Below are 14,464 nucleotides of genomic sequence, written 5' to 3'. Positions count from 1 at the left end.
GCTTTGACATTGCAGCAGATTGTGCGCTAAAATGAACCTTCCTAGTAAAATAAAATGTGTACCAGACCAGAAACTCAGCCACATTATTTGCAGAAAGTATTGTGCAACCGTATGTTTTGAGTCGAGGCATGAGAGCATTTTTTTATGGAACTCTATCTGCAGAAGGATAACTTCTAGGTTTGAGATCTTCTAAAACCTAAGGCTTTAATGCACCAGGTAGATCCATCTTTTATATAAAAAAAACTGATACTGTAAAATCTTTCTTTGGGTATTGTGTACTCCTTTCCTCTCTCTAACATTATTTTAATTAATTAATTTTATTCTACAGGGAAATAAAGGGAAAAATAACTGTCTGAACTTCAAATATTTCTGCTTGTTTACCAGTGAAAGAGGCAACAAATCACAGAAAATGTAAAACATTCAGTTCATTTGTTGTCATTCTGCTGGATCACACCAGCCTAATTCTATCCTACAGTTTCAAAATTAAGCTCCTGAGTGCTCAATATTTCATTTTTACTACTTTCTATTCCTCATTCTCATTTGAAGTTCAAAAGAAACTGTGGTATTTCAACTTTTAGAGCTATTTCATCTGTCCCAGAATACAATGACCTAGTGAGCACCAGATGTAACTAAAAATGAAACTGACTATACTTTGATGTGTATGTATAGACTGATGCAATGAATGAAAATTTGTATTTATACTGGAATTCAAACCCAGGTCTCCTGATCACAAGGCAGATGCACCAACCACTACACTACCCTGCTACAGTGGCTTTGCACAATTACAGACTATCCTAGCACATATTCCTCCTCAGTCCAAATTTCTATTTACACTTCAGTTCACTCGGTATTCCCCCCTAAACTTTAACAACATTGCAGAGGCTCTCCAACTGTATTGTAATAGCACCTCAGCATCATACAAAATGGGGAATCCTGCCTGAAACCCAGTCATCACTTCTGTCTGCTTATATACGTCATAGATGTTTGAACTTGGAAAGGTCTCTGGAACCATATACCATGAAGTTTCATTTGACTATACTCCATTAAATAATACGAAAATTTTAATGGAAATGAAATACTACTACAACACAGAGAAAGCACTGAGCCAAAGAGGGACATATTTAAAGTACATTTAAAACTAGATAAGCTATTGGACAAAGTCCTTCCTCAGTAGTCGTAAATATGTGCCCACATGAGCATACACACACATGGAAGTGCATACTATTCTCTCTGGGTGTTGAGGTCGCAATGCAGTGAGCAGCAACTCAACTTGGGTACAGAGGAAGCATGAGGTAGAGAGAGGTGGGTCGGGGGGGGGGGGGGGGGGGGGCAGATGGTGGAAGATGCTATAGTGGTGCCTTTGGGAGTAGCTTATACTACTCTTTTAAACAATCACAGAGTACAACCAACTGTTCATTAATAATTTCATCAAGAAGGTGCGACAATAAGTTCACTACCTCTATAGTGTCATCCAATATACTAAACCCACAATTAGTAAAACACATAAAATGCACTCACAAATTCTTTCAGCTGCTTCAATTTTTCAATATTTCCTTCAGATACAGCAGCTATTGTCATGGCTGGATACAAAACTGAACCAATTTTCTGTTGTTCCTTAGGACTGTAGACATTAAGTGAGCGTGCAACTGCGTCGACAAGATCCCATTCCTGTAGAGCTTTCCACTTTCCAATTATGCTTAACTCTCCCCTGAGATTGTCTTGCATTGCCTGTGAAATATGTAGAAAATCTGTTTCACATATGTCTTACATGTAGATAGTTTTCCTCACACCAGCTGCATAAGTAAAAAGGGGCTGTCTACGAAATTAATGTATGTTAATTACCTTTCGTTTCATACTGTCACTCCAATCCTTTTTTGAGAGTACATAGGACAGCTTAGTAAGAGCAGCTTCTGGAGTCATATCATAACCAGCAATTACTCCCATGTCAGCTAGTACCTGTGAAATTAGAAAGTAAATTTTATTAATTAATTTGTACAGTACAACAGAATACATGAACAACATTTTGCTACTACTGTGATGAGAGGATCACGAGGTTTCCTGTTGCTCATATACTAATTTATCAATTCATAGACAGTTCCTCTGATACGTAATTCCATAGTTTGTCAAGTATTGTGTCAATGTTTACACAATCAAACATGTTTTCAAGCTCAAGTCACCCTTCAGGATCATACTTCTTGTTCTCTATAGCAGTTTTTATTTCATATATTAACTATGTTGTGGGTGCTGAAATGAACTTATTTTTCATAAAGTTATTATGAGTCTCAAACATTACATTCTGTTGCATCAGGAATATCATTAGTCTCACGTAAGTAACATCCATAGTTGCCTTAGAAAATGCAGATAACCTTGATATGGATCAATAGTTTTCAATTTTAGATTTATCACCTTTCCTGTAAATCAGGGTTATTTTTAGATTGTATAGAAGGGTACCTGATGGAATTACATCATCATCATCATCATCATCATCTGCTGCTGCTGCTGACACTGCTGCTGCTGCTGTGTCCATGGCACCAAATATATTCTGTATGCACCTTGTTAATTTAGACAACCCATCATAGAATACTGATTCAGAATTTTTTGTCAAAGTCTTAACATACAAAAGCCCTTATATTCAAACTGTACATTGCTGAGGTGGTCATTTATTGATTTTGTAACAGAAGAAAGGTGCCCATTAAAATAGTTGCAATTTGCTGTTGCCATTTGATGATATTCCATCCCTGATTGATAGTAAGGTCGCTAGATGATTTGTCTTTACAGTCTTAAAGCTATTTATAATTTTTCAAACAGCTGTGCCAGTGTTACTTGATTTCCTTAACATTGTACCTACATAATTGTTTCTAGCTCCTAATAGTTCTTTGTAACAATTATGACAGTTGTTAAATCCTCCCTTTAGGTGGCAATTACTGCAATCCTTTAGCAAAGCACATTGGGGAAGTAGAAGTTTTCCTCTTGCTGTTGTCATTTCATGATTTATGCAGTCACTTTTCATTTATTTATTTATTTATTTATTTTTTGGGGGGGGGGGGGGGGAGGGGGTCATTAAATGGCAAAGATACTTCTCGGCGTGAGACATTGAAGCAGTAATAGAAGTCAGATTTAAATTCACTGAAAGTTTATTGTTGAGATTTTCAACACTGTCATTGTGGATGGTTCTTCCTGTCACCTAGCCTGATGGTCAGAAACAGCAAGCTTAAGAACTGATGCTTAACATGTTGTAATAGAACATCCTCCTCTAGCATTACTTTTCCTCAACAGTAGTTGTTGATACCAGTATTATTTATAGAATATTGGACAGGTCAATATTATCTCAGCAGCTTTTCTGAAAACTTTCATAAAATTTTATACAAAGTGTGTTATATTTTAAGCCAAAATTTATGAAAAGGAATTACTTTATTTTGTATGTTATAATCAATAAGTAATAGCTCTGAATGTACAGTTACAATTTTTTTTAGAAAGATTTGAAATTTACGAATTATTTGGCACACTAAAAATTTTTATTATTAATTGCACAATCTAATACTGTTTACTTTGTTTATTTCTGGATTCATTTATGAAATAATAATTGAAACTAATATACATTCATTTGTCAAGAAAAATTGTAAACCCTTTGGAGTATTGTTATATGTAGTTGCTAATGCTTTGTCTAGGCTACCTTCAGGGAGTGAAGGATCTAACAACTTTGGAACTGGAGAGAAATGGTTTAAAATTGTGTACTTGAGAAGTGTGAAAGGGGGAAAAAGAGATCTTGAAAATTTGCAAAGCCATTCATAGGTATCAAAATTGTGATCAAAAATGGAAATTGGTTAAGGGCATGTTGGGTAAGAAAGGAGGAGGAAAGACTAGACAATATTATGAGGTACACAAGGGTATTTTATTCAGGAGACACGAGACTGACTCAGATGATTGGAAACTATGTTGGGTGGAACAATGTATTGATACTTATACATATGAGAGTTTTGGTCACTGTGGATCAACCAAATGTACACAAAAGATTCAGGAAAGCATCTATTTTCATAAAATAGGAAGGAGAGTCAAGAAGCTGTGACTCATGTCAAGGAGTGAAGGTAAGTAACCAAACAAGTAGAGGTCAAATGCAAAACATACCACCTAACAGTAACCTAGACCTCATGTCTGCACATGTCTACGGACCTTTGCCTAAGTCTAAGGATGGGCTTTGTTATATTTATGTGGTGGTTGATGTATTGTCAAAGTTCATAAGGTAGTTTCCTCTTACGAAAGCTAGCAGTAAGCAAATCATTTCTAAGTTTGAAAACACATATTTTCATCAGGTGGGTATTTGTAAAACAATTTTATCTGACAATGGTTCTCACTTTACATCACAAGCTTGGAAAGATTTTGTTGATCATGCAAAAATAGGGCATATTATAACCTCTGTGCACCATACGTCGAATAATCCTGCAGAAAGATACAAGAGAGAAATCTGAAGACTATTTAGAACATATTGTAGTAAGAATCATACCAGTTGGATGGATTATGTCAGTAAATAAAAATGTCGTGTGACTAGGGCCTTCCGTCGGGTAGACCGTTCGCTGGGTGCAAGTCTTTCGACTTGTGTGTCGATGGGGATGAAATGATGATGATTAGGACAACACAACACCCAGTCCCTGGGTGGAGAAAACGTCCGACCCAGCCGGGAATCGAACCTGGGCCCTTAGGATTGACATTCCGTCACGCTGACCACTCAGCTACCAGGGGCAGACATTATGTCAGTGATTTTGAGGATATTATGAACAGTTTGCAACACTCTTCAACAGGGTTTTCACCATCTGAAATCATGTTTAACTGCAGACTAGCTAACTTTATTTCTGAGAATGTTGAGTTTCCACCACATAAAATTCTGTCACCGCAAGAGAGATAAGAGTGTGTCAGGGACATGACGAAAAAGCAGGGAGATAGGAGAAAGCAGAGACATGATGGTAAAGGCAGATTTTCTAAGTTTGAGGTAGGAGATCTTGTGTTGGTGAAAGCCAAAGAGAAACTAAAGTACTGACATCTGAGAGAAAGAAATTTTTGGTATTCATATAGGATCATTCGAAATTCTTTAAAATCCAATTCTAATGCATACAGACTTTTGTATCCGAAATCTAAGAAGTTGTTTGGATTATGCAGTATCACTGACCTGAAAGCTTATAGACATGATCCATTAAGTATCTAATTGTTTTTTTCTCTCTCCTTTGTCAAGAACTTAGTATGCATGATGATGTTATTTCTAAAGTTCTGTCTTATCTATTGACTGAGTTTAAGTCAATGCCACGCTGTATTTGCAGGTTCATCAACTATATAATTCTGTTTTGTAATACATTTGTGCTTTAGAATTTCATACAAATATGCCGTGTGACTAAATGGGTAGATACTTTTACAATTTTGAAATGTGACAAAGCCATTAAATATCTATTGATAAATTCTTATTTTAGAATACAATTAGTGATAAATATTATTATTATTGTTATTTTCCTTGTGTACTCTACAGAAAATGATTAAATTTAATTGTAAACTTCCTGGCAGATTAAAACTGTGTGCCCAACCGAGACTCGAACTCGGGACCTTTGCCTTTCGCTGGCAAGTGCTCTACCATCTGAGCTACCGAAGCACGACTCACGCCCGGTCCTCACAGCTTTACTTCTGCCAGTATCTCATCTCCTACCTTCCTGATGAGATACTGGCAGAAGTAAAGCTGTGAGGACCGGGCATGAGTCGTGCTTCGGTAGCTCAGATGGTAGAGCACTTGCCCGCGAAAGGCAAAGGTCCCAAGTTCGAGTCTCGGTCGGGCACACAGTTTTAATCTACCAGGAATTTTCATATCAGTGCACACTCTGCTGCAGAGTGAAAATCTCATTCTGGAAATTTAATTGTCATGAACTGTTTTGGGTAAAGTCATGGGTGTTGTGGTAAATTGAGTGAAGACTCATTTTATTCATGTGTATCTTAGAGTTTCATTTATGCAAACAAAACACATGTGTATGTTAAACACAGTATTCTTATGTCAGTACATCGTCAACTATGATGTATACCTCATTTAGCTGGCATTTGTCGGATACTGTGTCAGTGCAGTCCAACTTGTCCTGCTTGTGTACATAATTTCCTTTAATCTTCTAAAGGCTAAGTGAATGTTACTTTTGATATCTTTAGTATACATGTATATATTACCTTACTAGTTCATTTTCTCATTGCATTTAGCTCTGCTTATTAATGTACCATATGTGTGAACACTTTTTAATCCATCCTGACGTGAACTGTGAGTACTTATTTTTTTCAATATAGGTAGGCAAAACATATGCCTTGTTACGTGAGGAAGGTACTGAACAGCATGCCTAGTACACAAAGCAATTTTTCAGGATTTGATGTGAAAGCTAAACAGGAAGTTACCTATCCGTTTGAGTGTGTGACGAGAAATCTAGGGAGGAAACTGGAAGATGTGGGTGGATCCATTCCCAACTGTATGGCTACACCCTTGTTGGTCCACTCGACTTTCAAGAGATTATAGGTGTTGGGTAACGTACTCAAGCATCTGTCAACTAAATCAGTCTTGAGACTTAAACTTGTAAATTGTTATCCAAGAAATTATCCTATATGAAAATTCTTGTATTTATCTAATTTTAAAGGAACTATTTGTTTATAAAAGTAGTCACTGCTATGGATAGTGTTATTCCACATAAATTTATGTTTTTTCAAATAGGGGGATTAACTTACCAATACATTATGGAACTTAAAATCTTGTTTGACTTGAGTTGATGTTCTACAGCTGATAATTTGCTATGTTCAACACAGAAATGTGAAAACTTAAAAAGTTCAAGAGTATATTCTATGAAATAATTATCAGAATCTGATAAAATTCGGCACTGTTAGGTTAGTAGTCATACATCTCAATGAATTTTCTTATCTAAACACTCATTAAGTCTTTTTTATCAATTGTAAATGAATCTTCTAGGTTTCTATGTATGTAGGGTAGTTAGTTTGAACAAGTATAAATAGTGTGGAAGACATTCATGATTGTGATCATAAATCGAGTATAATCTGTATAACAAGATGTATACATTTCTGATTTCACACATTGAGTTTGGTCCTCATGCTACTCCATGTCATCGTTCCAAGCTATTTATGACACTGATTGCCTGTATTAATCCTTAGGACTGCATTGTATCTCACTGCAACTTGAGTTGTGTGCAAACTCACGCTTAACTCTATTTGGGTACCCCTCGTCACCTCGACTCGGGGTGTACTCAAGTACTGATTGATGCTAGATGCTTCATCTAACTATTCTTTACATATGATGGAACTTATTGATATATGATTATGAACTTTATTCATTTTGTTGAGTCAAAACATTTCTGCTGGTGTGTATGCAGTGTGGTTTGGATTCGTGGGTTGATCCCCACATTGTAAACATAGGCCCTAATATTTTTTCCATTATTTTCTCTTTCCATGAGACAACATATCATTACATACTCTGATTTATGGGGTTGATTGAGTACATTGTTCTGGTCAGTACCCGTCATGTGAGTTTCTCGAGTCAGCACACTCGTCGCACACTTAGACTCTGATTTTTTCCTTCTCTTTTGATGGTTTTGAAGGTGTAACTTTATAGATGTAAACTTGGAATTTGTAATTCTAGTAATTTACATTGCCTCTGCACTTATCTCTCTAGTTTAGTGTTGTAATATTGTAGTTTTGACTTTCTGTCATTAGTCTTGAGACAGAATGGCCCACAGATCTGAAAATCTGAATGCCATGTCCTCATATATGTATAGATTATGACTATAATAGAAGGAAACATTCCACGTGGGAAAAAATATATCTAAAAACAAAGATGATGTGACTTACCAAACGAAAGTGCTGGCACGTCGATAGACACACAAACAAACACAAACATACACACAAAATTCTAGCTTTCGCAACCAACGGTTGCCTCGTCAGGAAAGAGGGAAGGAGAGGGAAAGACGAAAGGATTTGGGTTTTAAGGGAGAGGGTAAGGAGTCATTCCAAACCTGGGAGCGGAAAGACTTAACTTAGGGAGAAAAAAGGACGGGTATACACTCGCACACACGCACATATCCATCCACACATATACAGACACGCTTGTGTCTGTATATGTGTGGATGGATATGTGCGTGTGTGCGAGTGTATACCCGTCCTTTTTTCCCCCTAAGTTAAGTCTTTCCACTCCCGGGATTGGAATGACTCCTTACCCTCTCCCTTAAAACCCAAATCCTTTCGTCTTTCCCTCTCCTTCCCTCTTTCCTGACGAGGCAACTGTTGGTTGCGAAAGCTAGAATTTTGTGTGTATGTTTGTGTTTGTTTGTGTGTCTATCGACGTTCCAGCACTTTCGTTTGGTAAGTCACATCATCTTTGTTTTTAGATATGTAGATTATGACTTGTATAGTAGATATTTTTCTTATGTTTTAAGTAATATTTTATGTATCAGATACTTCTGTATTCTATCTATTGGCATCATTTTGTACAGCATTTGGCAAAGTTTATTGTAGGTCACAAAATATAGTACACACATTGTTTCCATATTATGTGAGGGGGATACTATAATGGGACATCCTCCTCAAGCATTGCTTTTCCTCTACAGTAGTTGTTGATACCAGCATTATTTTTAGAATTTTGGATAGGTCAATATTATCTAAGATGCTTTTCTGAAAACTTTCATGCAGTTTTATACACAGTATGTTATATTTCAAGATAAAATTTATGAAAAGGCATTATGTTATTTTGGGTGTTATAATCGATCAGTACTAGTTCCGAATTAAAATTACTTTTTCTAGAAACATTTGAAATTACGAATTATTTGGCACTCTTAAAATTTTTATTATTAATTATGCAATCTAGTACTGTTTACTATTTTTATTTCTGGATTCATTTATGAAATAATAATTGAAACTAATATAAATTCATTTGTCAAGAAAAATCGTAAGCCCTTTGGAATATTGTTATTTCCGCAGAGTGAGGCAGTAGTAATCATGCCTCTGATGTGAGTGGACATATTTTTGTATTTTGTGTGAAAAATATAATTTCGGCCTTGTTAATGTGAAAAATCAAAAGGCTGTATGATATACTAAAATGTGACAAAATATATTAACATAACAACGAAAATTCTGCAACAACAATCTTCAGATTTATTTAGATCAGTTCAACCACGAGAACATAAAATATGAGAACTTCAGCTTCAAGAATCAGACCCCTAAACAAGAACAACTCACACCAACTTTATGTGAAAAGGTAAGTAAACTAGAAAGTTTATTGTAATCTTCGCTCTTCTCAAATCTTCATAAGAGACTAATGTGGACAACAGCTGCAAGTAGGAAGGAGGGGGTAGATTACAATGTACTGGGAGACATGTTAGTTATAATGGCAGTACATGAGTTGATGCTATTAATCTTTCTAGTGGGCTCATTTATCATGAGAGTTAAATTAACTGATCTAATATTCCAAAAAAGGGAAAGGAATTCAACAATCAGCTGCAAATACAGTTGGTATTTTGTTGCAGATCTAGGTTTCACTACAGAATAGCTGCCCTCAGTGCATTTAAATCAAGTCATATTAACTTTACAAGCTTATAATAACACATGTTACTATATGATTTTAATAAATACACTGCCACATTAGAATCTGGCTACAGACATGCTAAAATTGTACAGTTACATGTTTTGTCATAAGCTTCACATGTCTATAAATGCAATAGCTAAAATGTATATCTGCAATAAAATACAGATTCAATTTGTGACTGATTGCTGATTTCCTTTTCCCATTTTGAAATACACCACTGTCACTGTGCACAACTGTTCTTGTGGAATCGAACTTGGTTGATTTAGAGTTAGCATTAGTTTTCTGAGATGAGGTCAGTAGATGACTTGTCAATGTTTGTATCTCCAATCAGTCTGATGTTAACTCAGCCTTTTTACTATAAAGTTTACTATAAACAGGTTGCTCTAACTACCAATTTTGTGTGTGCACCACTTCATAGTTTGTGCATGAAGTTTGTGCTTGATTTGGCCACTAGAGGCCACCAGCCTGCTAATAGACACCAGCTGTGAGTGCAGCCTGCCAGCTGTGCCTCCTGATGGAACTGGCGAATATATCGGTCATAGCGCATGGCTCCACTAGCCACTTGTGTATTACTAATTGTATTGCACCTTGTCTCTCATATGAATGTACTGTTTGAGTAATACATTACAGTGTTCTTGGGTTAGAACAATTTTTGTGTTGAGTATGGTATTCAACTCTGCGTGTTACCCTTCATTCTTTAGTCCTTTGAGTTTAATTTCCATAGAGGCAGTGCTTAAATCTTTTCTCTAGCAAGCTTAAATCTTTTCTCTAGCAACAGCAGGCACTGACAGTTGCCATTGCCAGTTTAACAACTACACTGGCACAAACTGCATCCCCACCAAAAACATATCCACCGCTGTTCTCTGGATACGACTATGCAGCAAAAGATTGGAACACTTACAAGAAATACCTGCAGCAATATTTCCAGGCATTTGGGTTAACAGACATAAACCTGTGCCAGGCTCTTTTTCTTGTCATGGACTTCACCTTGCAGGTATCAGTTTTTGTGTTACCTCACCCTCTTACAAGAATCCTCAGGTATTTCTTTCAATCAGTGCAAGTTACTTTCTATCTATCACTGTAAATGTATTCACTTTGTTGCTGCTCATGTGGAGTTTTACCACTGCCAAAAGTGGCCAAAACAATGGCATTGTCAGCAGAACTACATGGCATTGTCATTGTAATTTTGTGACAAATGTTCATACTGAATCCTACGCTGATCAAATGGTTTGTGATGCAGTTATACATTTTTCTCCCGATAGGGAAGATTGAGAGCAAGCTCTACAGTGTGAAAATCCTAAGCTTATAGAATTATTGAACATAGCTCAGTCATTTGAATTTTCATGGGCTGCAGGTAGTCATATAAAAGCCTGGTCTGAAGTTTCAGAAATTTGTTCCTCTCAACCCTCCCAGCCTTCAGTCAGTTTTCAAGGGAATGCAAATGCTATTGCAGCTGTCCAGCAGATGTCTCAGTGTCATACAGGTAATCAGTGTTCTCCGCAACAATAGTCCATGTCACAAAAGTGACAGCCTCATTCTCCACTGCCTTCATGCCCATACTGCTCCATTCAATATGAAAGGACTGTGTGTCCCAAGTGCTGGGCAATGTGTAATAGATGCCATAAGAATGGACACATTGCTTCTGTATGTTCTGGCTACTCCACCACCTTTATCACAATGTCCTTCTCTGGGTTTGGACTTGAGACATGGAAATGGACACTGTGCCAGTGTCAGTTGTCCTACCATATCACCTCTCACAGGGGGCAGGCACCGCACCTGCCCACATTCACACCACTTCTGACACAATGTACCAGTGGCAGGGCATCGCATGACTCAACAACTTACATCAACCACAGAAGAAATGGATGTGAGCACAGTGTTCACTTCTTTGCAAAGGAAGAGGAATGCTACAACTACCGATTTTGTGAGAGTACCGTTTCACAGCTCTCGCATGAAGTTTGTGCTTGATTCAGCTACTAGAGGCCACCTGTTCTGCCAATACAATAGCAGTTTCATGCGCAGCCTGCTGGCTGCGTTCCATATTGGAACTAATGAATATATAGGCCGGAGGTCAAGGCTCTGCTGGCCACATGCGTATAGGTAATTGCACTGTGCCTTGTCTCCCATGTAAGTGTACTGTTCAAGCAAAAAATTTCAGTGCTCTTGGGGTAGAACACATGCCATTAGGAAAATTTCTATGCTGCCAGAAGGCAGTTTCTATACATTTACAATGATTAATCTCCATTTCTCCCACATGTAGGAACTGCAGCAAGGCTATAATACCATCTACACTAAAAGTACTTACATCTTTTACATTATAACTGCTAACACTCAATGAAAAAAAAAAAAAAAAAAAAAACTGTTGTCCTACCATCATGTTCCTCTTCTCTGATGAAGATAAGGCAAAAGATGATGGAGTTTGACTGTCACACATTCATTTGTGTACCAGTGATGACTTTTAACTAAATCATCACAACTGTCAGTCCTGCAATAGTCTATAGTTCATTGTGATTTCTGTTAAGAGTTTTGAAAGTTTTGTTCAATTACTTTGAATCTAAATTTGGACTGCTGAACATTGATTGGACGTACCACTCTGCCAGATTGTCCAGCACACCTTTGAAGTGCACCTGTTTTGATGATTATTACACATATTTTGCTTCTGGACATATTTTACAGTGGGGAGAAGGAGGTGTTGGCAAAACTTGATTAAAATAAGGGATCAGTTAATAGGACACATACCAAAGCATCAAAGAATAGTCAGTATCGTTATGGAGGTAGTGTGTGAAGTAAATATTGAACAGGGTGTGGAGTCTTGTCCACTCATCTCGTATAGAGTGCCTAAGGAATGCTGCATTCTTGGAATGCTATACAAAAATTCAAGCAAATAACGTTAATAGTTTTATTTCAATAAAGCAGATTGACAATACTTAACTTTGCATTTAGAACAAGTGTCGCAAGCAATGGGTGACATGCAAACAGTAATGTTCTTCACTATAGACACAAGTCCAAACAAGCAATGGATATGGATCACTAATAACTGATATCATAGCACTCTCTGCTAGGCCGTGCTAATGCTGTCTACTAATGTCCGGCCAAGGCTGGCACGAGCGGCGCTTATATACACTTCAGCTAGACGCCGCTCCTATCGTGGTGACGTCCTGGTCAGCATGCTATTAGCTGATGTCTTCTCACTGCCTCCTCTGGTCTTGCATTCTTCTTCTTCTTCTTCTTCATTCTGGTGCTTGTGGTTACACCAGAACATGGGGAGCTTAAGACTGGACTACATTATGCAGGTTCAAGGGGATGTAGGTTTCAACGATTATGCAGGTACGAAGATGCTTGCATAGGAAAGACTGACACAGACAGCTGCATCATAAAGTCTTTAGATGGAAGACAACAACAATGTGGCTATTAGAAATGATGACAGCGCTTCTATTTTTGTAGTCTGCAAAAGTATTCACCTATTGTCAAAGGCAGAAACTGAGGCATTTCCAAACAATGATTCTTTTTGCACAACTTCAAAGCACATTTGCAAGCAGATCATTGCCTTGATACTTTTCATAGGACTAATGTTCCTTGTATGGTTGAGAGAGAGAGAGAGGGGGGGGGGGGGGAGAGTGCTGAGGTAATGAGTATTCAAATAAAAGAGGCATTCTCTTTAGAATTTATTTTTCAGTTATATCATTAAATTTTCTTTGTAACTATTTATCATCATAAGCACCAGAAATCTTAAAATCATGACCTTTTTTTTGTATACATACATAAGAAATATTAATGTCATATGCAGTAAGCAACACACACCTTACCAGTTTCATAAAGTGCACTCACTCCTCCCTTGTGGCACTGTGTACAAGTGACTACTATTACCCCACGGTCAACAGCAGCCTTTATAGCTTCCAGAAGGTCTTTCCTGTTGCTTGGAACATTACCTACTCCATATGTTTGCAAAACAATGCCTTCTATTGGCGGTTGAAAAAAGGCAGTGACCTGAACAAATATATGACACAAATCTTTAAATATTTATTAAAAATCACAATTACATAATAACATTTTTCATCCATTTTGGTTAGAGAGCACCACAGTTGTTTTCATAAATTACACTGTAGCAAATACTGCTACCAACCACATAAATCATAGTAACATTTTCTCACTTATCATTGTAAACAAGAACACTAAAGATTATTATAGTTTACCTTTCAAGAGAACAGCTGAGGAAATTCCAAGATGACAACCTATGCATATTAAAGATCATGACAACTCACAAAATTTGTTTTCTTTATCATAAATAGTGTTACTTCACAAACTGAATACATAATCTTTATTTTAAAAGCAAGCATAAAATATACTAAACATTTAAAACAGATCAAAAGAAGAACCCACGAAGCTGTTCAAAATAGTATTACTAATACAAGGGTAATACCAAAACTAAACTGTTCACATTATTGTTGGTCACACTGCTGTGATCAGCATTTTCCCTGTTCTCAAAGATACATCACCTACCATTTGAAATGGAACTTAATGCAAAGTAAGATGTGAAGTTGATGCTGTCATTCAGTGCTGAATTTAGAAGATGCTAAAACTATTGAAATTCACTAGCATTTGACAGTGGTATATGGAGACTTGTACTTGGATTTCAAAACTGTCAACAAATGGTGAGGGAAGTTCACAGCTGGTTGCACTGAAATTTATAATGTTGTTGTTGTTGTTGTTGTTGTGGTCTTCAGTCCTGAGACTGGTTTGATGCAGCTCTCCATCCTACTCTATCCTGTGCAAGCTTCTTCATCTCCCAGTACCTACTGCAACCTACATCCTTCTGAATCTGCTTAGTGTATTCATCTCTTGGTCTCCCCCTGCGATTTTTACCCTCCACGC

At 37.1% G+C, this 14,464-nt stretch overlaps 1 protein-coding gene across 2 annotated transcripts in view; it reads right to left on the bottom strand.

Annotated features, from left to right (window-relative positions):
• LOC126259539 (L-asparaginase-like) overlaps positions 1-14,464 on the bottom strand; it is a 419,333-nt gene that overhangs the window by 51,781 nt on the left and 353,088 nt on the right. Inside the window, exons 7-9 of one of the 2 annotated variants that reach the window (XM_049956414.1) lie at positions 13,394-13,579; positions 1,843-1,956; positions 1,519-1,728 (exon numbers count right to left, since the gene is read on the bottom strand). In XM_049956414.1, the coding sequence (XP_049812371.1) occupies positions 1,519-1,728; positions 1,843-1,956; positions 13,394-13,579 (510 nt within the window). The remainder of the gene's footprint in view (positions 1-1,518; positions 1,729-1,842; positions 1,957-13,393; positions 13,580-14,464) is intronic. The other variant, XM_049956415.1, reaches the window with a different exon arrangement.

The sequence above is a fragment of the Schistocerca nitens genome, chromosome 5 (assembly GCF_023898315.1).
Source record: "Schistocerca nitens isolate TAMUIC-IGC-003100 chromosome 5, iqSchNite1.1, whole genome shotgun sequence".
In the NCBI taxonomy this organism is placed as follows: Eukaryota; Metazoa; Arthropoda; class Insecta; order Orthoptera; family Acrididae; genus Schistocerca; species Schistocerca nitens.
Note: the sequence above shows the minus strand (reverse complement) of the source record. Positions and strands in the feature narration are given on the sequence as shown.